The 25,384-nt window shown below is 37.5% G+C and overlaps 1 protein-coding gene across 3 annotated transcripts; it reads right to left on the bottom strand.

Annotated features, from left to right (window-relative positions):
• Positions 1-454: 454 nt before the first annotated feature.
• On the bottom strand, positions 455-24,259 carry PCMT1 (protein-L-isoaspartate (D-aspartate) O-methyltransferase). 3 transcript variants are annotated; one of them, XR_015796448.1, is made up of 9 exons: positions 23,972-24,257; positions 18,841-18,945; positions 15,126-15,157; positions 10,875-10,979; positions 9,619-9,739; positions 8,501-8,586; positions 7,763-7,985; positions 2,519-4,454; positions 455-2,271 (listed from the first exon to the last, which is right to left on the bottom strand). XR_015796448.1 is itself a non-coding variant. In XM_015890695.3 (8 exons), exons 1-8 carry the CDS (start codon positions 24,216-24,218, stop codon positions 2,259-2,261), a joined length of 879 nt encoding a protein of 292 aa, XP_015746181.1. In that variant the 5' UTR covers positions 24,219-24,259; the 3' UTR covers positions 455-2,258. The 3 variants fall into 3 exon arrangements, 2 of the variants coding, with proteins under 2 accessions (XP_015746181.1, XP_007422156.3); XM_015890695.3 differs by lacking the exon at positions 2,519-4,454 and having other exon boundaries at positions 7,816-7,985; positions 23,972-24,259; XM_007422094.3 differs by lacking the exon at positions 2,519-4,454 and having other exon boundaries at positions 23,972-24,255.
• Between the last annotated feature and the right edge of the window lie 1,125 nt (positions 24,260-25,384).

Raw genomic sequence — 25,384 nt, 5'->3', positions numbered from 1 at the left:
CACATATAGCACAAAAGAACTTAGCAGAACTATATGAAATGGAGAGTCCCTCCTCTCTGTTTTCTAATGCTTTATATGTGCCACTAATTGAAGACTGAGGATTAAACACCAAAACATGAAGAGCAGTGCTTACAGACACAATAATGCCAGTATATTCATCTCCAGGTCTCAACATTTTGCACAATGATTCATATTATTTGGAAAACAATTAGTTCTCTATTTCCCTCAGGTTTTTTTTTTTTTTTTTTTTGCCTTCTGACTATTTCTGACTGGCCACAGCAGATTTCTTCTCAGAACTGCTTAACAATATGAACAGTTCTTTCAAATTTAAAATCTGTGTTTATAATGCTTGAACCTACCAACTTCCCCAAATCTGTATTAGTTCATGTTTTATAAAGGCCATATGGAGTCATGATTTCAACAATTCAAGTAAGGTTCGAAGCTGACTCCTCTATAACTATTAAACGTTTATTTAATTAGTGTTAATGCATTATATACAGGAATATTCTAGAAAAATGTACAATGGATGCTACTCCCAAAGTATTTCATGTTACTTTTTACTATCCTAGATATTTGACTATTAATGTTACATGGCTTCATAAATCACAGCAGTTAAATGAGAGTAAATCAGCTGTTAAACAACTGTGATAAATTAAATGTATGAAATTATTTCTAAAAGGTCACTGGGGTGTTTAAATAAAATATTGTTTCTGTCATCCCAATTGGTGATAACAAAAATATTGAGGGGGAATATTTCTTTTATTCAATTAGGGAAAGAGCAGAATTTGCATCTCTCTCTCTCTCTCTCTCTCTCAGAAGAGTTAGGAAAAAGAAAAAACCCTTGTTCTTTTCAAAGTTATTCTATTCAACCCCTAAATAAATAATTTTGTCCAAGGCAATACATTAAAAATGGCTTCCCTATTAGAACAGCAGTGATACAGTACTAACACTTTAAATTGAAATATTTGGTGAATTAACACATTCGTTTTTTCAAATGGCATCTTACTGCTATAGAGTAAATTTGAATTGCTTTTAAAATCAATCACTGGGCGTGCTTTTTATGGTAAGTGTATGTATTCATTTTTCACTGAACTAAACAGATAAAACTTTTCAGAAATTATTTTAGAAATGTACAGACTTATCAATATAATTGACATTACTATCATATGAAGTAACAGTTGAATATAAAGCACACACTTCTATCCCAGTAGCATCTGTTAAAGGTTGGTGGGTTTGGGTTTTTTATTTTTTGTAATATTTGCAGGTGTTTTCTGGGACACTCCAGAAACTCTGAAACTCGTTGATCAGTGAACAGTGCAGTAGGATAAGTGAACCTGTTTTTCCAATTCAAGATGAGCACCCTGGAGGGGAACTTTAATACTGGGGAAAGTGAACTATTGGTAGAAATATTTTCAGCAACCTCTCAACTACCCAGCAGCATCTCTATTGAACACATTATTTGCCACACTTTTTTACTTTTGCTTTTATTTGGCGAAGCAGCACTGCATAACTGTTCAATGATTAGGACATAACTTACACAGTATTTCTTATATTACACTCAGGTACTTCAAGTCTATGTATCAGCTAGAAATAATACTCAGCTATGAATCTCTTAGCTATGCTACAAGGAAAGGAGGGGAACTATGTCAGTTATGTCCATCCTGAACAGCAACATAAAATAAATGTTATCATTGCTGATGCTTTCGAGTGTATATACATGATGACTGATTTCCTCAATGGGAAGAAAAGCAGCTGATTGTATATGCTACATGCTAGTCTATAATACCACACTGATAGCTTTGAAGAAATTCATCTCATTTTAGATCTAGGAGTCAGCTGAACACAAATCTTAAGTGTGCAGATAGTGTAAGAAAGTGCAGATAAGCAGTTTGATGAACAAACACCGGAGCTGAAATGTTCAGAAAGTTTCCAAATTGAAAAATAAAAGGAGATAAATTGCAGGTATATCTGCATATCTGCAGACATAAATCACTTCCTTAAACAGGTGAAAATAAGGGCATATTAAAAGGAAACAATTTGCCCAGATTTAATTTTTTCCATCAGTTCATTATCAAACTTGCATTAAACCTCTACAAAATTAAAACAAAACAAAACAAAACAAAACCACTTTTCCATGCTGATAACAGTGTAACACGGTCCAAAACAAGCTGCAATGCTGTTGGTTTGGAAAAAGCTTTTAAGAATTGGAGATGAGCAGTCCACTGTTAACACTATGTTTGGATCAGATGTTGTAGCTTTTACATTTCATCCCTGCAAAAACAAAACAAAAAATTTTAAGTCTAGTTTTCACATGTACTCCTTAAAATTCAACTCACTTTCAGACACTGCTGAAAAATTATGATTCATATTCTGAACCAAAAGGTCAGCATCATATTAATAGAGTCAGATTAAACAAAGCAAAATATGATGTTTAAATGAAATACAAGTCCCTATCCCTTCATATACTTCATGGAAATGTCAGTAAAAATGCCATCAATTTAAAAAACTATGTGGCTACCTTTATTCTTCTGAAGACATGAATGCTGTAGCTATCTGCAGACCATTTACAGTAGAGATTCACTTGCAACTATGGTCCAATTATTCGATACCTGTACAAAAGGCTGCAAAATGTGAAACCTGAGTTCAAAATTTTACTGCAGTGTTTTGATAAACGGACCTCCCTCTAGTGAAACTTGATTTTGCCTGCACAAATGAAAACTATTATAAGATGAATTAGATTTTATGTGGAGAAGGAAGGATCAGAAAAGCAGCAAGAAAAAAAGATTATTCCTCCCCACCCCCCGCATTTCTACTGCTTCCCAACACTTTAAATGATATAAAATAGGATTGTTTTTCAAAAGCAAATTATTCATTAACATGGTCCAATGTTTCTGTATTAAGAATTGAGAATGTTAGTTCTAACTATAGCCTCTCTGAGTAGATTTGAAATGTTACTTGCCCTCTGCTACAGACACCTTTGGTGCCACTTATTGGCAGAAGGACAAGGGCTTCAAAGCAGCTAGTCAGTTACACTACATGCACTCCAATGATAAAATATGATTACATTTGCAGAATGTCCTTCTTATTCAAATGTAAAGTATCAGTCCAGTTTAAATAACAAAATTACAGATAGATTTGAAAGCAAGTATGTGTAGCTTCTCTAGTAAGAGAGGTTAAACACCATTTACAATAAAAAATGGAACAGTGACAGAAAACTTTCACTTGATTTTGTACTACTGCTGCCTTTAAGGCTTTTCAGGATGTAAAATCAATATAGGATTATTTGGTTTTAGGCCCCAATACCAAACATGTAAAATAGCCCACAGAAGCAACTAGCCCAGAAAATATTTCATATATATATATATATGTGTGTGTGTGTGCGCGCGCGTATGTATACACACATACATACACCCCACAACCCAATATGCTTATACTTGCAAGTACAGTAGACTAGTACAGAATAGCAGCATGCAAAACTGAACCAAAAGAGATGGACATGGAAACATGAGAAAACAGCATTATAAACAGTTACTGTGCTACAAAGGATTGAAGAATCACATCAGTTTTAATCAATGAAGTGCAGAGTGCTGTACATACTCTTGCATTGGATGTAAATCATTTTTGAAAAATATACAATGCAGTACATACAGAAAAAAATTACACTCGGTAGACAGATATTTATATTTGCTCCAGATTCCATACTACCCACCTTCCAACTTCAGGGATTTTTTGTCTTTCCCAAATTCACATAAAGTAGGGATCACAATTTTTTGAGTGTGGACACCATTGTTTAAGTTCATATGATGTCATAGGTGGCCAAAATAAGTATTACATTTGAAAAATGACCTGTGTCTCAAAATACAAAATGTAACAATAATGATAGGAGATTTGGGGCAGTTTTCACATTTATTTAGAAATAATATTTAAAGTCAGTAGACAAAATCTGCCACTGTCATAAAGTCTGGCATCCCATAGTCTGGGATGCTACTGAAGATTCAAATAAGAAATAATAATGCAATTTATATCTGAATCTACTCAGGAGTAAATTCCAAAGGGCTGGATTGAGTTTGTGGTCTGTCAAATGAAAGGATTCTTCTACCCACTAGAGGCAGTTGATCTTACAGAGATCACTGACAAAAGGAAAACACATCTTTTGCTGATCCCCTCCCCCAAAGCATGAAAATCCACTTCTGAATATACTTTAGGAAAAAAATTCAGAAAGCATCAAGTGCCTAGAGGAAAAACAATCCTCTTCTAGAGGTGGAAGGAAAGTCTGCATCCAATCCATTGAATCTAACAGCGCTCACTCCCAAGAAAGTGGGTATAAAGTTACAGTTCTACATTCTCAAAATTGCATGAGATTCTTTCCCAGGTACCCTTAGACTTCAGCTGTGAATCAACTCTCATATGGCTGATGTGTAATTCATAGGCATTTATTATAGATACAGAAGGATCTGCAATGAAGAGAAAAGGACAGCAGTCCTAAATGATGGAATATGGGGAAATTCCAGGTTTCAAATTACAGGACAGAAAGGAGAGAAGGCAGATGCAACATAAAGGGTGCTGAATGCTATCAGAGAAAAAGCAACATGGGTAGGATAAAGCAGGAACAGCAGGAAGGATTGTGGTTTTGGGGTTGTCACTTGCAGTCATGGTTCTGTGGAAATTAGTATTTTTAGTCATTTCATATGCAATAGGCTTAAGTTTTGCTTTGCACAAGCAATGTATAATTCAGAAGTTGAAAAACACAAAATACATATGATTTCTTCAAATTCTCTTTGTTGTGGCAAAATGTTAAAATGTTTAAAGGTTTATGCTGAATCTGGTAAACAAATGTATGTTTCAAGTTTGGGAGGTCATTCCAAACTACTTGATGACTAATGAATGTACCATCAAACTGGAACAGGTAAAGGCAACTTAGTACCTACCCTGTAACATGTTTTGGGCTACAATTTCTATAATACTTTCCCATGGCTTTGCTAGCTGGTCTTTTGAGAGCTACAGCCCAAAACACCTGAATGTCACCAGGTTGTCCACCCCAAACTGGAATATTGGAGAAATTGGTATGTGGACTAGTTCAAACCTAGCTGGTCTTGTGACAAAGCTTTCAGCATATACATGACATGAACTTGATTACTGGAGATTAAGAGAAATATAAACAATCTACTGACCATCTTACCCATGTCATAGTCAAATACTTTCATGACACATTAAAGCTATTCCATTTTCTCCACTACACTGGCTGGTAGCTTTTTCTTCCATAGTATAAGCTGATATTATGTAAACTGATCTTCTTCCAGTTGCTTGGTTTCCAAGTTCTTGAAACACTATTTGAATTAATGGAGGTTGTAGTATTTTTATAATTTAATCATTTCCAGATGGTTATCTAGAAACATTTTGAAACTTAACTTCCAATCTGGACTTTCTGTTAGTCTTCAATAAGATAAATAAGATAAAAAGATTCTAGCTCAAGAATAAAGTTTTCATGGAAATGAGATATTTCCATTACAGTGGTACCTCGGGTTACGAACGCCTCTGTTAACAAACTTTTTGGGTTACAACCAGCTCCGGCCGCAAAAATTTACCTCGGTTTGCGAACTCCGCCTCAGGGTACGAACAGGATACGCGGCCATTTTCCCTCCCGTGACACGGTCCACGGCCATTTTTCTGCCCGACACGTGGTCCATGGCCATTTTCCCGCCCCTGACACGTGGTCCGTGGCCATTTTCCCACCCGACACATGGTCTGCGGCCATTTTCCGTCCCTGACATGTGGTCCGCGGCCATTTTCCTCCCCTGACACGTGGTCTGCGGCCATTTTTCCGCCCCTGGCACGTGGTCCGCGGCCATTTTCTGCCCCTGACACATGGTCGTAGGGAGGGGGACTCTCCCTCCAAGCAATAGCCGCCTCCCTGTTCTCCACGCCAGAACGGATTAACGGTAATTACACTGAACCTTATGGGAAAATTTGCTTCGGGTTGTGACCAATTCCGGGTGCGACCAGAGTCACGGAACGAATTAAGTTCGTAAACCGAGGTTCCGCTGTATATGATTCAGAAAAGCCTTCCTTAATTCACTTTCATAGTTACATAAAATAAAGTAATAATTTTGGAAAGAAATTAGACAGCAATCTCCCATATAACTACTTCAGTGATAGAGATTCGCCATCTCTCTCTCTTTTCCATATTTTCCCCCTTATTAGCTACTGTTCCAAGCCACAATAGAATATTTCAAGAATGCCTATTCCTGCCTAAGACCAGTCATGAGATTATAAGCAGATATGCAACTGTGAGTAGAAGGACAAATGAGAGCACCATCTGTCACCAGTGCATATTTATAACGAAGCAAAGGACTCATGTTGCCTAAAATAGATGTGCATAGGCTTGTCCCCTTCCCCCACCATACAGAGAATCAATTATAGTAACAATGAGAAAAAATATACTGGGAAGTAACTGCTTATGAAAAGGAATTAGGCAAGTGCTAAGCTTTGAAATAAATATTACAAGCCTACACTAGATATAAAGGTATGGAAGGACCAATGCACATCAATGAGGATGAAATCCAATACTACATTAGTGGTCTTCCACTGCTGTCACAGGATTCTCCTCAACTCTGTGTTGTAGCTTCAAGCATAGGATATGAATATATTTTTATGCAGTGGCATTACAACAATGATTAATTTGCTCCACAGAATTTAGATATCTGAATATGAAATATTATTTTTGTACAAACTTCTGGTAGGCTATAATTCAATCATGCTCACATAAAAAACAGCAAGCCTTCAGTAGAAGGCAGATATCTATCTACAGTATAGCTACATACATCTGCAAAACCATTTCTATCATGCAAAATGTAATACACTTAGTATTTACAAATGCTATAATTTTAATAAAGTCTACTATCAAACTGCTACAGATTTCAAGAATTCATTGGGCATAGGCACTTTACAACTGGTACAAAAGTAAATATTATATCATTTCTATGCCAGTAGCAAAGTGAGACTGCTGGTTTACTTAACTGTATATTAATAACTGGCAAGTGTTTAATGCTGACTACCTTATGTTTGCTCTGTATTACTGGGTAATTAGCAAGCTTGGAGAAATCATATGAGTTATTTAAAAATAACTGGTTGAACAGGAAGAACAGTCTGTCAGCTTGAAGAAATCTAACAAAATTTATCACACTTCAAAGAAAAAAATATTCTGATACTTGCAAACACAAAGAATTTGGCTTAGCAGTTTTTGTAAGCACAACATACTTTTCTAAAACCTGTTCAGTTAAAATTAGAATATATCATTTGTGTTGCTTCCTCTAGGTTTCTGAACTATGTTTCATTTTTTTTATGACTCGGAAAGAAATCTGAATTTGAAATATTATTTTTGTACAAAATTTAATCAATAATCAATCAATTATTTTCTGAACCACTGAGGTTACCAAAGTCCACTCTACATTTTTTTTTCTCTCTCTGTTGAAATCAAATCTAAGAAGAAAAAAGAGCTTTAAATTTAGGGAATACCTTTAAGCAATGGAGATTATTATTTAGCTTATACTACAGAATTTAAAGAAACAATAAATTATATTGAAATAACATGCAATCCATGCAATTCTTTTTTTCCCACCTTTTAATGTTGCACATTAAAAAAAAATGCATGGTCATGCAGCGAAGCAAGATTCTCTTTCCAATGCAGAGTCAAGCAGAAAGCAGTAGTGACAGCAAATGATGCAGTGGCAAGCTACCCTCTTAAGAATCAAGACCCTTTCACCTTGTTTAAGCAAGTAAGTGGAAGAAGAAAGTCGAACTGAAAATCACTTCCACCTGGACCACTGCTTCTCCTTATCTGTTAAAGGCACATATATCACTCCCATCAGAGGCTTCATTTTGACACTGCCATCTTCTAGCTTATCATATTGTTCCAGCATCTGGTTTCCTCCAGCAGGACCAACAGGTAATATTAACCTTCCACCAGGTTTTAATTGATCTATAAGCTATAAATGGAAAAATATACATATATTAACAGCACAATCTATAAAAGCACCTACCTTGCAATATAGTTATAGAATTGTAAAACAATAATTCCTCTATTACTGCACTGCAAAATTGACTGTAATGGTTTTCAGGCCTAATAAGATTAGAAGAACAACTCAACCCCTCTCTATTCTTTACCTCCATCATAGTTGAAATATACATTTTGGAAATATGAAAAAGGAAAGGAAGTAAGAAGTAACTTGTAGAATCTTCACCTTATTCATGAACCTATGTAAAAATGAATGGGATTTGGGCCTGGGGTGCTAAAAGCTTTTTAAAACTCAAACACATTGTAGCTCCAAATTCCAGCAACATGATTTAATAAGTTTAATATGCCTAATTAAGTAATTTCCATTTCTACAATATGTTTCTGATATTAAAAATACAATTAAAACTCCTATTTAAATGATGTTTAAGCAAATTCTTAACATTCCTTTTCATTTAAGAGAGACATGTATCACACACACACACTTACTGCTTGTGGTACAACAGGTGCAGCAGCTCCAACATGTATGGCATCATATGGAGCTTCTTCTGGATATCCCAATCTTCCATCCCCCACTGCAGGAAAAATGGGACAAAGAATTTAATGTTATAGTCAAAGCACTGAATTTATCACTGAATTTCTAACTAAATGGTTAAACATTTATCTGGAATGTCAAAATTAGCTGACATGAAACCACAAAGGTAGTAAAAAAATAGCCATTTAAATTTTCATAGTATTTCCAACTGGAATTCATAGTGAAAATGAATAAGGTTGGAGAATTACATGGTATAAATAGTTCTAACACAGTGTGCTTTCCTAGGATCATGTGGATAAGTTTCATGGATAAACACAGCTTACAATCTACATACCCAGTCCTTTTTCTTTTTAGCTCACAACACTAGCCAGAAGCTGGTTCAAGTACCTATTAACTAAATCTTTGTGAAAAAGAGGGTTTTCAAGCGTTTTTCATGATATAGTTGTCAGATTTGGAGGCCCCAGAACTTCAAAATGATTGTTTGCTAACAGTTCTCTTTCACAAAGTGCTCAACAGGTCACTGCTGTTTAACTCCACAATCTTTGAGATGTGATTATCTAGATTCATGTCAACTGCTCTGGCCATTCTATAGCAGGTAACGAACAGGGTCCCATTGCTTAAATAGTGTCATTTGGAAGGATCTAGGCCTTCTCTATCACTATGTTTGCCTTATGGAAGAGCATTTCCCACAAAATTCAGATGGCCCCAATGCTGCCTGCCTTTCTAAAGGCTCTTAAAACTGGCTGTTCCCCACTCCCACCCCCACCCCGGCACTGAGGTGTTATTCTCATTGATTACTCTGGCTGTTCTGAACTGTGTGTAGTTGCCTTGTGTGTGATAATTTTTATTTCTGTTTTTTAAATTTTTGTCAACATTCCTGTATTCCTGTGTTTTGTTTTTTATCTGTATGCCAACCTGAGTCTATTGTGATCCAGCAGCTACATAAATTCAATTAATTAAAAAAAAAAGAAAGAACGGAGGAATGCAACCTAATTTATAAACACAAAATTTAAATTCTGCACTATGCAATGTAATCTCTATTTATTTCTTTGTAATATTCTCCAGTACTTACCAATTAGTTTCACTCTTCCTGAAGACAGCAATAGAGGATCATCCTTTTTGACATTATTTATTGAGTCATCAACTAATTCTTTGATATGATCAATTCCTACAACTTGTCCTTTGGGACCAACCTGAAACAAAATCAAGAGTATTATTATTCATACTGGTAAAATATGTTGCCAGTTATAATTTCTTTTCATATTAGAATGTACGTGTATCTCAAGGCATCACACTTACAATAGAATATATTAAAAGTTCTGTTGTGAAATGCATGGATGGGTTATTTTGTTAGATACAAAGTGTTTTCTTTGTTTGATTATATGTTGCCTTCTGAAATGAAACACAGTGTAAATTATATAGCACTGGTTTTTTAATAACCCCTACATTGGGAGGGGTTATACCAGTGACATGCCTATTTAGGTTTTTGGTTGTTGTTGTTGTTTTAAGAAATGACAGTGGGGTCTATAATAAATTGAGATGACAACAAAATAACACATGTGATAACGTCATGCAAATGCCACAATTATGCATTTTTGTCACATATGATTCAAGTAATCCCATTTGTATGATGTCATCATGCACAAGTTGTCACTGGCCTTCCTTGCCCCCACACAGATGCTCACTGAAAAGGTGTGAAAAGGGTATCAATTGGCTTCAACTGATAAAAGAAACAGTTCTTGTATTTACTAGAAAACAAACAAAAGAAAGACTAGGTAAAATTAAACATTTCAAGTTATTACCAAAAATTAATGTTGCTAGTTGTAGTTGAAGGCAATTTCCAAATCTAAAGATTACTGTCACAGGAGATGAATGTTGCATGCTTTACAAAGTACTGGACAGCATCCCCAAATGCCTGCTTGCTTTCTAGTTCTGAAATGTTTTGAATGAGAGAGTAGGTACTGCTTTAGGGCATAAATTATTTGGAATTTCTTACTATTTGTTTTTTTTAAGTTTTTTCCTTCTTCAAAAACTTCAACTATTAGGTGAGATTAAATTTTAAAAAAACAAGTCAATTAGCTGGTTTTAGCTATTCCAGCTTCATGCACTTTCTTGAAGTATATGGCAATATTTTGTGGTCAAGATAACTTGGGTGCAGCTAGTCAAAGTATGAAAGTGTTTTATTAATATAAAGGAATATTCATATTTTTAAAAACTAAACCCTTGAAACAGTTTTCTAAAGATCTAAAAGATTAAAACATAGTGTAATTAATCTATTGACTAACAAAAACAAAACATTTCATTTATTTAATAAAATCAATCTCTCACCATCCGGGCAAAACATGAAGTAAGAATACCACTGCCAGATCCTACATCAAGGGCTTTGGCTCCTTCGTGTAATTGTTCATATAGAAGTTCTAGAGCATATGCATGCTAACCAAAAGGGAAAAAAAACTATTTTATTTTTGATTCTGTCCACTATAAAATCTGTTTTTATAAAGATTTCAAAGTACATAATTCTTTTTAAAATGCTCAGAAGAAAACAGCATTTGAACTGAAGCAGGCAGATGGATATCTCAAATAATTTTATAGTTTCTACACTAAAATTTCAAGGCAAACAAATAAAATTCAGTTGTCAATTAAGTAAATGCATTTTAAAAGGTACATCAAATGTAAGTTTAGGGCTGTACTGCTACATCAGAAATGTGTATTCTGGGTACACAGCAGTTTGCCAGCTAAAAGCTTTGGTCCACCCACTCCTCAATAAACCATTGCTAGACCCCACCCTCCTGGACAATTTTCGTCCAGTCTCCCACCTCCCCTTTTTAGGGAAGGTGGTGGAAAAGGTGGTCGCACGGCAGCTTCAGAGGATCCTGGAGGAAACGGATTATCTGGACCCCTATCAGTCAGGATTCAGGCCTGGTTATGGGACAGAAACAGCATTGGTCACACTTTTAGATGATCTCTGGTGAGAGCGGGATGGGGGGAGTGCATCCATCCTTGCTCTTCTTGACCTCTCGGCGGCTTTCAATACCATTGACCATGGTATCCTTTTGGGTCGGCTGCAGGAGTTGGGGCTGGGTGGCACAATGTTGTGCTGGTTCAGCTCCTTTCTCCAAGGCCGAACCCAATCGGTGTTGATAGGGAGCGAGAGGTCCAGCCCCCGGCCCCTACTTTGTGGGGTGCCACAGGGGTCAGTGCTTTCACCACTCCTATTTAACATGTACATGAAACCGCTGGGTGAGATCATCCGGCACCATGGGGTGAGGTATCATCAATATGCTGATGATACCCAATTATACATCTCCATCCCAGGTGCCTTAAGTGACGCTGTGACTGCCCTCTCGCGGTGCCTGGAGGCTGTGGGGGCCTGGATGGGGGACAACAGGCTTCAGCTGAACCCTGGTAAGACGGAGTGGGTATGGATACGGGGAGCCTCAAGATCTAGGAGCTTGTCATCTTTGGTTCTTGATGGTGTTGCACTACCCCAGACAGACCCGGTGCGTAATCTGGGGGTTCTCCTGGACTCACGACTCCTGCTCGAAGAGCAGGTGGCAGTCGTGGCTAGGAGGGCCTTTGCACGACTTCGTGTTGTGCAGCAGTTACGCCCCTTCTTGGATCAGGAGGACCTCCGCACGGTCACTCATGCCCTGGTCACCTCCAGGTTGGACTACTGTAATGCGCTCTACATGGGACTACCCCTGAAGAGTATCCGGAAGCTACAGCTGGTGCAGAATGCGGCGGCGCGGACAGTTCTCAATGCCCCTAGGAGGGCTCGTATAACACCGCTATTGCGTGAGCTGCATTGATTACCAGTTTGTTTCCGGGTCCAATTCAAGGTGTTGATCATCACCTTTAAAGCCCTTCATGGCACAGGACCAGGTTATCTGAGGAACCGCCTCGCCCCGGTCATTTCAGCCCGCCCCACTCGGTCCAGCAGAAGGGGCAGGTTGCAGACCCCACCAGTCAAGGAATTTCGATTGGTGGGGTCTAGGCAGAGAGCCTTTTCTGCTGCAGCTCCCGCCCTATGGAACATCCTGCCTCCTGAGGTCCAGTGTGCCCCCTCCCTCATGGCCTTCCGGAAAGGGATTAAATCCTGGCTCTCCCAGAAGGCCTGGGGGCCGGAGGGGGGCCCGCACCTGTGGAGATGGCTGGTGGGGTGATGGGTTTGTCCCCCCCGCCAGCATCTTGCAGGTTTTTAGGGCTAAAAATTATAGGAGGTTTTAGGGCATTTTTAATATATGTTTTTTAATTATTTATAGATTTTATCCATGGTTGAAGGGACTTGTGTTTTTTCCTTTTTTATTATTGTGAGCCGCCCAGAGTCACCCGTTGGGGGAAATGGGTGGCATACAAGTTTGATAATAAATAAATAAATAAATACATAAATAAATAAATAAATAAAAAGAGTACTTCTAAAATCTCCTTCCCCTCACCATTTAAAGCTACCCAATATGAATCTATAAGCTTACAAAACACCAAAGCCAAATGAACCTGGGGATAGAAAAAGTGTTCTAAAGCAAGCTTAAAACACAAAAAACATCAATTTAGAGCATTTCCAGAAGACAATTGTATTGTGCAAGTGCCCAGAGTCACTAATTCAATTTTAACTTCGGAGGGGATAAGTTATTTTCCCACATTTCTCCCATCATTTTTTTTTTTTTTTTTAACAAAAACAAACAAAAACCTGGAAAGCATGGGACAACTGCACAATGCCTTTTCACTGATAGCACCAGCACTATACAAGTACCCCAAATCTATGACTGAGAACAAACGACACACAGAATGTTAGAGTGTCACTTGAAAAATCAAGCACCCTGCAAAGAAAAACAGGAAGAGAACAAAGTGACCTTCTCAAGTCTCAAAGAATATCATACTTTAGGACAGTCTCATTGATGAATGTACTTGCCAGCTTTGCTTGTAAGCAGGTACAGCTAATGAGCTGCTCATGGCTAGTAATGAAGCTTATATCCACATATTCCAGCCTTGACTGCTTAAAACAGCCACAGAATTAAGCCGATAAACAAAAGTAACTATGGCTTTTACATACCAGATACTTGTAAAGGAAGTCATAGGTGTTTCCAAAAATAAAGCTCTCTTTTTTGTGAACATAATACTAGCAACAACCATATTTTGAAGATTATAGATTTCTTCAGATCTTTATAAGGAGAAGACAATTTTTAAAGACATTCCCATTCCTTCTCATCTTGTCATTAAAAACAGAAAATTAGCAGCACTAACTTTGCTGGCGAGCACATGGAGCAGGGCCAGCCAAGCCTCGCAAGCTCATGGCTGAGCCAGTGTGGGAGCAGCGGCTGAACGGCCCCCCACCTCCCTACCAGTTAGGCAGGACCTCCTGCTTGATGCTGCACTTGCCGAACAACAGTGAGGGGCCCTGCCCGCACTCAGAGGTCGTGCTGCTCTACTACAAGTGCTACTCGGCCAAGGCCCTCCTACGTGGCAAGGCAGGTGAGGGGGAACCATTGATGAGCCAGGATTACCCTGGCCAGCAGTGGCAATGCACAGGAGTCGTGGTCCCAGCCCCTTCCTGGTGGGATTCCCTCCTTTGTGCAGGGTGGCAAAGGAACTTTGGGTGGGGCAGAATTGCCCGGAGCATGAGACTGCTGAAGTGGGGCAGGCCCGTCGGGAGTCAGGTGGCCAGGGAGGTGAGGTGAAGAAGACAACGAAGATCAGCTGGGGGTGGCGGCAATGGCAGAATACAGTGGCCTCTTCATATCAGCCATGCTATGCAGGGCAGCCAAAAGGGCAAAAATGGGGGGAAGATATGCGGATGAGGGGAGTTGAAGCGGAGGAAGTTTGTGCAGGGCAGGAGAACGTGATTATGGGACTCTGTGACAGTTGTGAATGTGGGCCAGTCGCCAAGGACCTGAATTTTGATCATGTGTCTGCGGGGATGCTGTGACAGACATAAGTGAGAGGATTGGCCATAAGTTCATTTTTTTCAGCACCGTCATAACTTTGAACAGTCGCTGAATGAATGGACATAACCCAAGGACCATCTGTATTTTCTTTTAAGACAGCTACATGAACTTCATTAATGCACAAGGTAGTAATACCTTAATTTTAAAAAACACTGGTGAAATTTAAAAGGTGTTATTTCCAGACTATACTTTTATTGTCTATCTGTCTCATTCATATAATTTTACAAGTGGTTTCAGATGATGTTTTCTATTTTTCTCATTTAATGTTTTCCTACAGTTTTTTCTATTTTCTTTTTTTTAAACGATAGAAAATTTGTTGAGGAATGATAACTGCACACTGCCTTTTGGCTGGTATCACTAGATGCTGTCTACTCGGACATTCTAATATTAGAATGAATTCTTCACCTCACCTCCCTGGCCACCTGACGGGCCTGCCCCAGTAGATGCTGTCTACTCGGACATTCTAATATTAAATGAATTCTCTCTCACAACATGAGATTTCTGTCACAATAAATCTATCAGTCTCTAAGGTTATCATAAAATCTTCATTATTTTAAGAACAATAAATTGGTAGTTAAAAATGAGGAGACAAGATTTAAAATATGGAACTGCAGTGGATTAGAAACCTAACACTTACCATGTGTGGAGCGCTGATGGTTGCTTGAAATCCTACAAGGCAAAGAAAAATTGTCTGAGTAATAGCAGGCATATTCATGTAATAAATTCTGCTAGCAGATATATACCAGCCAGTTATCATGTGACTAAATGAGCAGGAAAGAACAAATCTGAATGACGGAAATATAAATAGAAAATATATTCAATTATAATTATTCACAGAAAAACACCATGGTACTGCTAGCCAGTGATGATGAAATTACTGTAACTAGTACAACTTGCTCCGACCTGGTTGCTTTCAGGTGTGCTAGATCTATTCCCATAATCACCAGATAGAAAAGGAAGTGGCCACGATGATTAGGATAATGTGGGCAGAAATCCAATATAATTGGAACATAATGAGTCTGAATTGGGAAATATTGTACTGATATTTCTTGTGCTATATATTCATAAAGTCTCAGAATCAAGCTCAATTCCAGGTGACTTTGTGGACATGAACATGTTATCTTCTTGGCAACAACATTGTTTACCATTACATTCTTCTGGGATGTTTTTTTCAACTTCCTACAGTGAAGTATTATGTAACACTATTTCCATAGCTATTATTTTCATTTCATCTCCTTGTCTTATATCTATCTAGATTTTAATAATTTATTTAAAGGTATTCACAATAAGTCCACTTGAGCAATATTTGTATTTTTAGCAAGTGAATAATGTGTTATTCATTAGAAATTACTTCAGAAAAAGTATCAAGATCTCCTTTTTCAACCAAACCTTTTGAATTGATTGAATAACAATTTTAGCTATTGTTTTCACTGGCTTTTAAGTGATTCATATTTTGCTTGAATTCCCTAAGGGTAAAATAAAAAGGATATAAATTGAAATTTATTCAGTATCTGCATGCAGGTTAACAGATTCCTTTAATTTAATAAGCTCCACAACTAGTATATACCATTTCTTTTCTTAGGGAAAAAAATAGATCAGAAATAACCATGCTGACTGGGAATAAAAAAACTTGCCTTAGATTTAAATAAGCTTTGTTTGAAAACTAAATTCAGTGGCATTGACTGAAATAATTACACATAATACTCCAGCCTTAATGTCACATTTTGCTTTTTTTGCTGTTTCACATTTAATTGCTGCTATTCTTCCCTGTTAAATGTATATAACTTTAAAGTATTACTTTCATTTTTATAATTACATTTATATCCTTCCTTTTCTTCAGGAATTAAAAAAGAGATGCAACATTTCCACCCAATCTTATGTTATTATTACAACTATATGGTGAGATATATTAGGCTGAGAAATAATCACACAGCTATTTATGACTGAGTAGATTTGAATCTGAGTTTCCCAGCCCCAAATATTCTTACTTCACTATACTGGCTCCACTGCCTGCCCCAACTCTAGCCAGTGGTATGGAGGCAGAAGTTAACAGAAGATTCATATTCTAGCACAATTCTCCTAACAAGAATTACTTGTCAAGGAATATACTTGTCAAGGAATCCAGGCTGCTTAAAAGAAATTCTAGCACTGATATTTATAAAAAAGAATTTGTTTTCTAAAGCAGAAAGCCAGCAACAATCAGGAGAAATACTAAGCTTCATAAAAAGGTAATTAACTGGCTTGAGGTAAAGTAGCAGAAATTTGAGATCACAGAAACAGAAGCAACTTCAACTTTTCTGGGTGGGAAAAATTAATTTTTTGAGCCACGTATTAGCATTTTCCAATTATTTAAAATGAAAGAAAACTATACTTACTTCTATTCATAGGCATCTACTACAAACTATGATTTCAAAATAGTACGTACGTCATCACACAAATGATTATGTAACTGCATCATAACATCTGATGCAACTATATACATTTTGTCATTTGTGAAACATCATGATGTGTGATGTCATTTGACCCCACCTGTCACCCTACTGAATTCCTGTGTTTGTAGCATTAAAGAAATTTAAAATATATATAAACTATCTACTACTACCAAATGCCAACACTAATAAAGGAAAAGTTCATTCATATATTGGATGTGTTTGTTTAATCATTGTTTTTAAAAAGTCATTGATTATGAGCCATATATAATGGTTTACAAATCAGTGCCACTAATGTTCTTACATTAAACTAAGCCGAAACCAGAAAAACCATATTTTGACTTAGCACAATCTGTGAATCCAGCCACAGGCTTGCTGAATAACTTAGTTAAAGAAAAAACAGATTATAGCAATGCAGGAATGCAGTCACTCTCTCCTAATTTATACAGTAAAAACAGCTTATATCTCCATTAATTAGAATATAATTTTTCATGATATACATTCCTAGTGTTGCTATAAAAAAATCCTATACTCTTGTTCCCACCATAAACAGGAAAAAATATAAAAAAACATGGGACAGCTATAAATGGAAGATGATGATATCCAGACCCTCTAAAATGTTATGAAGTAATGAGGGCTATTGTACAGCAAAGGATTGTCTGATAGCACCCTGATTTTGAAGAAGGAATTAGCTTAAAATAATTCTGAATTCTATAAACTTCTGGCCCTGTATGAGAAGGCACTAATTTTTGTTCTTTAAGTAAAAAAAAAGTCCATATGTAGTTCACCCTCCTTCAGAGACCTCAATGGAGAATATGAATATGGGGAAAGGCACTTCTTGAGGTATGCTGGTCAAGCCTATTAAGGGCATTATAAAGTTCACTGAACCATTATGTTTTGCCCAGACATAGTTTTGCTCCTGAACTAGGTCATGAATACTGAGACAGTCTATTTCCTTGTTTCAGGACTTCAAACCCAACTACAGCTGAAACCATACACTTTAGTTGGGAATTTACATATCCTTCAAATTGTTACCAAATTATAAATTTTAACATAATTAAAAGTGAAAATTATTTAATATATGGGTAGAGAGTAATCATATTAACTGACTCCACAACTTTTTGGGTTTACACACTGTGCTAACCATTATAAACCATACTTACACTGTGCTATTATAAAGCATAGTGACCATAATGACTAGCTTTATACACACGAAATCAAAACCAAACAAATTACATTATAGTTAAGTGCAATGCATTAATCCAGCCCATGTTTCCATCTCTTGGTTACAAAAGGAGAATATCCAAGAACACAGAAGTTGTATCACAAATCAAAGAAATCAAGCTTTTATGAATAGATGCGGGAGAATAAGCTTCTGATCACTATTAGATTACGAATCCATGTTGTCCAGCTTCTTGCTTCCAACAGTGACAAACATTCCTGAATGGAAAAAACCCACAAGCAGAACATGAAGATAATGATTTGCATTGATATATGTTCCTTGCATTTAGAAACATATTGCCTCAGAACACAGAGACTGAATTTGGTCATCATGGCTAAATGCCACTGACAAATTTGGTATCGCAGAATTTGTCTACATCATTTTTATAACCACTTGGAAGCATGAATTCTAAATAATTTTTTGGCTGGGAAAATGAGTTCCAGTACTATTTGGGAGATAATATCATAGAGTGGGAATGCTGAAGTTTAGTTGCCACAAATTTCTATTATGTTCTTCTGCAGCTATTTTTCCCAGTTAGCAACTCCTTGTAGTAAACATATTCTCCGACAATTTTAGTCTTTTTTTCCCTGCATTTTTCTAAAACCATGATATATTTTTGAAGCGTACAAGCAGCAGATTCAGAATCTTCAGGAAAATCAAACACTTAGATAGTTAAACTTATTGAATATATGTGGTTATACCTATTGACTGAGGAGAATCCATATATGGGTTGCATTTTGCATAATGGCTACGGTCTGTTGCAATCATTACTTCAAATACTTTATCCGATTTGATTATTCCATTTTCTGGAAAAAAAAAAAGGAAGTTTTTAGTCAAAATGTAACAATGTTAATCAACAATGCTATTAAAATTGCAGCTACATCCATACTTTATGTACTATATGAAATGCTAAAATACATTTACAATTACATTTATTCTGAAGAAGCCTCTGGTAGATTTTAGGCAAATTACATTTTAATAAGTATAGCACCTGAAAATATATCTAGCGGCAATTCTATTAATTATTTCCACATGAATTTAGGTGTAAAATGTAGAAAAGGAACTTCTAATGTTTTGAAAGTAGTTTTAAAAAATATAATGAATCAAGAACCTTTTGGTTTGTGCCATGGCGATACTGCAGCGAGCTACTTAGTTTTTTATACACACATACAGACATATATGTGTGTGTCTGTATGTGTATTTATTTACTTCAGGATTCAAATGCTTCAACAGCAGTTTACAAATAGCATCAACATTTATGAGTGAAAGCACAAAAAAGAAATTCATCAACATTCCTCCCATAAGGCAGCCAGTAAAAAAAGAACAGCTCAGCTGGCTGCCTGGTTCCTTTGCTCTTATTTGGGGTTGCAGAATGAGAAAAAAAATATGATCCTCCCAGATATCAAACTCACTGGATCCCATTTATGTTCTTCCAGAGTTGGTTTTACTATAAATCAAAAAGCCCAGGGTCCATATGTGGTACCTCAAAATCGTCTGTGAGGCCCTCAGACTTCTCAAGGAAGTTAATGTTTTCATTGCTGTTGTCAATCTGCCATTGATATTTGAAAGCATCACACTGACAGAAACCCTGTATGATTTGCAGTTGCATTCTGAGCAACACAGAGCAGAAAGGTGGGTGAAATGTTTTTCCGGTCTATAGCTTCATTTGTTCATTTGGAATCAGTGTCTGGCCTCTGAACAATGTATGGTCTAGAGGAACAATGTTTGCCAGTTTTTCAACCTGCAGATTTATTTGTTCTTTAAGGCACTGTAACACTTTAATAAATCTTCCTAGTTTTCATTCTTTGCTTTTGATCTAATGACTTGTATTTAGAAGTTTGTTGCCAAGTTTCTGCAGCCGCACTGCAACTGCTTCATCCTAGCCTCTTAAACTGTCCATAACATCTGCCCCCGTTGTACCAGAATAAAATTCTGATACAGTACATTCCACTTGCCAGCATAGTCTATTCTGATGTCCATTTGATTTCCTTGTTCTTGCTTTCTTCATAAGTTCAGCCTTTCTGGAAGCTAAAACATTCTGGAGGCTGAACATTCTATTGCCCTCAGATCCTGAGAGCTGCAAATGATACAGACACAGCTGCAGCTCATACAAAGAAATACCAAATTGATTTTATTAAGTGAGCAAATCTCAAATACATAAAACAATAAGAATGAAATGAAATAAATACAACATTGAGAAAATAATGCAAAAGAATAATGTTGCTTTTATATAAAAACCAATATAAAATATATAGGAAAGCACAGGTTTTTACTTATCAAGCCAAGTAAATCCAATCTGTTATCACTGATTTTTCAATTTAGTTTTCCAAAGAACAGCTGCTTTCATAAGTTGGGTGGCCATATAAATCAAATAAATAAATGGGTCTATCCCATTAAAACAGCTCAGGAAAAGGAAAACATCAAAAAATTACAGATCTGCTACCTGTGTCATAGAAAAGATCACAAATGGCCAGGGATTAGTGGCTGTGCTAATAATTATTTATATATCAAACATTTCCCACATGGTATAATATTAGTATGAGATGGTTTACAAGTAAGAATGTTCATATAATGAGCAAGCCTATTGGAGTGATGACATACTTCCCAGAACACAATTCTGCCACACAGCACACACAATATACAAGATAGCACTATAATCTTAGTCAAAACATGTCCTCTAAAACCTGATCTACACATTCACAATAAAAATCATTTCCACTGAGTCAAACTATGAAATTTTGGGTACAGCACTGAGATGTGTAAATGTGCTTTCTTTTGAAAATTGAAGTTTTCTTTTCTTCAGTCATAGGGAAGCTTCTCCTTAAAATAATTAATTTATAATACCAATTTTGTTTCTGCAGTGAGACACCCCTCTAATCAGTAAATCAGCAGAGATTCACTAGTATCATGATCACCAATCATTAAAGATTTGCTTTAAAAAAATCTAACACTGCAATGATCATAGCTATGTAGCATATGATCCACATTACTTGTTCTTTATCTTTAATACAACTTCCAAATCCTTGTCATTATCAATTTGATACTCTGTACCAAAGGATTATTTTGGTTTGTTTGTTTTAATAAGCATTCCTAAGTTTTTGTCAGATGTGAATAGGTCGGAAGACTTGAAAATTCATTTATATTCTATGTAATATTCAGTTCCTTTTAAAAAAAAAAAAACCAAGTTGTTTGCCTGCATATTTGTATGAGAACTCAAGATATGTCTGATCGCTGAGGTTACTACCAATACCTTCAAAATTAATAGATTCCATAATCTTTAAATTATATTTAAGGTTCTTAAACCAGTCTTTAAAAATGACACTGCCATTCAGAATCAGCAAAAAACACTACTACACTTGCAAGGCTTACATACCACTAATAGTGTTGGGTAATAAAATTCAAACCATTGTTAAGCTAGAGTCTGATGCAAGCATGTATTTACTTCACTAGAGAAGCAAATTTGAAGCTCAGTTTAGTGACTGCTCACTCTGCAAGCTCCATTAATAAACTAGAAAAGAGCTTTTAGCCTTTTATTCTTACAACATCAAGGGGAAGAGTAAAAAACAAAACCCACTATTACTTCTGTATTCTGGAAACTACATTGAAGCAACTTTAAAAGCAGTTATTCTACTATAAAATATCACAATCTTTCCAACTTCAGAAGACAGGGAGTGGGATCTAGAAGGTTATATATCTTAAACAAGCAAAATACTTGTATTTGATTAGTAGCATAGTCTTACTTCAACAGGGCTTTTCAATTAAATTAAAATCTAAATTTAGAATTCTGTGTTTTTATTTTCCCTATAATTCCAGTTTACATTATTTTAATTACACTGGCTTTAATTACATTACCATGTATTTAATGTATGGCTTTGTCATCAAATTATATTTTTATTGAAAGTAGAAATATAAATATCACAAATAAAGGTAAATAAGATTCAATCATTATTCTGTAAAACCAGTCATTTTCAACAATACTGGAATGGTTATATTTAAATCAGAACATTGCAAAATTATATTTCCTCTACAGAAAGATATACATCTTATGTACTATTGTTATATAATAAAGTTATATATGAAATTTATTTACATTAAGAAATAAAGCAAATGAAAATTGATACATTGCCCACAAACCAGTCTAAGATTGCAGTCAAGGAACTTAGGCATGTGCAACTTTATAGGTTAGACGTGTAATTTTTTTTCTTACTATTATTTGTTTAATTTTTATTCTTTGTTTCCTCCAAGAATTCAAGGTGGCTTACCCAGAGACCTCCCCTTCATTTTACCCCTGTGAAATATATTGGGCTAAGAAACAATGAGCAGCCCAAAGTTTCCATGGCTAAGGTTTCCACAGTTCTAGTCCAAAACCTTAAGCACTATACTGCACTCTTTAAAAAAAAAGTTAAGAAATGGGATGCAATATAAAACATAACACCCAAAGGCCCTCTATCATTTCATTCTGTTCTTGCTATTATTTGTCTGCATTTCTATCCTATTTGTTTATCTTCACAAATGAGACAATGAAACCACCAGCTCAGTGGCCAAATGAAAACAGGAGCAGACAATTGGAGTTGCTGTAAATGATTTTTTAAACAACCTTATGAACAGAACATACATTATTGTGCCAAATTTAATTGTGCTGAATATCTCACTGAACAGAAGGGCAAAAACCTTAATTGGCTGATAGGTTTACATTTGCCTTGTAAACATAAACTTTAATGTTTCATAAGGAATTACCCCAAAATATTATTTATTCAAGGCAGATCTGGAGGTCCATGAGCTTTATAGGTGCACCTTTCAATGGCCCTTTCTCTGAAAAAAGCCCTGAACAATAAGGAAGTTCACAGAATGAATTTGAACTCCTAGACTTCATCAAATAAAATTGTATCACTACTGCATTACCTATTCTGTCCAGTTCTCTTATTATAGGACAAGTTGCAACATTTTTATTCTCAACAAATAGAAACGGGTGGCAGCTCAAGCCAATGAAGATCATGATAATAGCTGATGAGACTTACTCTAAGAGACTAAATGTTGCATAATGATGAGCAAGTGACAGAAGAGAAAGGCCAACTGCTACGCTTTCCGAGAGCACTTTAAAGCTTTTCTCCTTTCCCGGCAACCTAATGGACTAGAAACTTAAATTTGCCTGAAGGATGTACAATCAGGCATCCTTCAATTTTTACGAGGCATGCATTAACAGCGGCTGAGAGTTCAGGAAACTACGTTTGCGCAGCGTCCTGGCACAAGCCGTCATAAAGATTCCTAGATCCGTATACAGAAAGAAGAGCTGAAAGCCAGATGCTTTCTTTGCGTTCCCAGTTTCCGAGCGAAGAAGAAGAAATCCCACGAGAGGAGCAAAGAAACCAAGGCTTGCGGGAGGGAGGCTCCGTCTGCTACTCCCACCGCCGGGCCTGGTAGCGAAGCTTCGCGGGCAGCCGAGGGAACCACCCAGCGATCGCCCAGTTGCCGCCCTCAAAACAGGCTTTCCCCGCAGCAAGAGACACGCCCGCCTGGCGGCGAGTACAACTGCGCCTTCCATCCTCGCCCCGCAGGAGCTGCAAGCGGAAAGTTCATGCCGCCCCCGCTTAGGTCTCCAGAGGTCGCCCAGTGACAGTTGACTTCTTCTCTCCCCGCCCCCCCGCCGGCGGCCCCAGCGCGCGACTCGGAGGGCCACACGAATCCCAACGGTCACTCCCTAGCAACGGGCCGGGAGCTAGGGTGCATGTCTATGTCGGGTTTCAAGAATGGGCAGCGCGCGCCCTGGCACCTCCCTCTGCCTCCTCCCACTCCTTTCTTTCTTCACCGAGCCGGGCGCGCACACATACTCACTGCGGAGGTTGTGGATGAGCTCGGAGTGGCTCGCGCCTCCAGACTTCCAGGCCATCGTTAGACAGACTCTGCGGAGCAGGTAGAGAGCCGCCTTCAGTGCCGCGACTGCGCACAGCAGTTTCCCCAGGAAGGACACAACCTCCAGCGCCGACACAGGCGCCGCCTCCTCTCCTCCCGCAGCAGCAGCTGCCGCTGCGCGTCCGCCGGAGGGAGGGACTGCTCCCCCGCCCCCCCGCGCCCTCGACATTCTGAACGGCCGCCGCCGGGCAACCGCGACCGGTATGCGCAGGCGCAGTTCACCGAATAAAGGGGACACGGCGACCCAGTGAGGGAGGGGCTAGAGATGCTGACCGAGGAGGAGAGTAAGGGTGGGGTTGTCTTAGGGGAGGAAGATGTCTCCTTTAAACAGAAGCATGTGATTGATTCTTAATCTTGGCTATATATAACTCTGATATGGTATAGCGTGAATGGCACATTTAGGATGCGAGATGGGAAGGTTCTTGGAGCGGAGCTGAAAGTTTAGAAAAATGCTTTTTCAAACACTTGAAATAGGCTGGTACTAGGATTAAACACAGATTGTAGGCATATAAACAGGCATATGCATCCTGTAGGTCCACTTAAGCAGTGTCTATTTGTATAGCTAGCACTGGGCTGTGTTCACACTGCACATAGTCTTGTTGGATCAATGTGTTGTGTGGACCTCACCAGTGTGTTTAGTGAGTGGCTCAAGGTGTGCAAATCCAAGCAATTGGGTTAATTCAGTAATGCATGTGTCAGCCAACCATGGGTTGTGTAAAACACTATAGTGCAAAGAAATGAGGTACTAGCACATCATGGCAGGATAATAGCTGCTTCTCAAATTAATGCTAATCCAGGTATTTTTCCTCAGGGTAAAACTTCTGTGTGTGGAATTGTCACCTTTCCCACCGTTCTGTCTGTGGTATTTATTTCACCCCCACTGACAAAGTACAGGGCTTAAATGAAAAGTAATGATTCCAATGTTGTAAATTGCCAGTAGATGGTAGTACTGACATGTTAGAAGCTCTGATGTATTTTTTCACTTTGGTTGCTTGGAAGTAGTTATGAGAAAATGTTGTGTTGCCATTGTTTGTGAAATGGAAGCCTGCAATGAGTACTCATAAACATGTTTTAAGCAATGTACCATGATCACATTTTTGACTACTGAAGGTATCCCTTCAATTGAAATTCACTGCTGAATGCAGGTTGCTTATGGTGATGAATATGTTGACATGAGTATTGTTATTGGTGAGCTAAAAAATATAAAGACAGTGAACCAGAAAGAGCTGATTTGTGTGATCAAAAATGAAGTGGATGATCTGTGATAGCAATCAAAGAGCTTCACACTAGAAAGATTGATGAACTGATTGAAGACAATCAGTGGATCACTCAATG

The sequence above is a fragment of the Python bivittatus genome, unplaced genomic scaffold, assembly GCF_059951505.1.
Source record: "Python bivittatus isolate LINGU-HERP-01145 unplaced genomic scaffold, Pbiv_v1 ctg000020_np1212, whole genome shotgun sequence".
Classification (NCBI taxonomy): Eukaryota; Metazoa; Chordata; class Lepidosauria; order Squamata; family Pythonidae; genus Python; species Python bivittatus.
The sequence above is the reverse complement of the archived record's forward strand: the minus strand, read 5'-3'. Positions and strand labels throughout refer to the sequence as shown.

Coding starts and splice junctions, on each gene's coding strand:
- PCMT1 (XM_015890695.3), bottom strand. CDS start 24,218: ATGTCGAGGGCGCGGGGGGGCGGGGGAGCAGTCCCTCCCTCCGGCGGA. Junction 9,740..10,874: donor CTTCATGTTTTGCCCGGATG/GTGAGAGATTGA, acceptor ATTTTGTTTCAG/GTTGGTCCCAAAGGACAAGT. Junction 7,986..8,500: donor CACCTGTTGTACCACAAGCA/GTAAGTGTGTGT, acceptor TTCCATTTATAG/CTTATAGATCAATTAAAACC.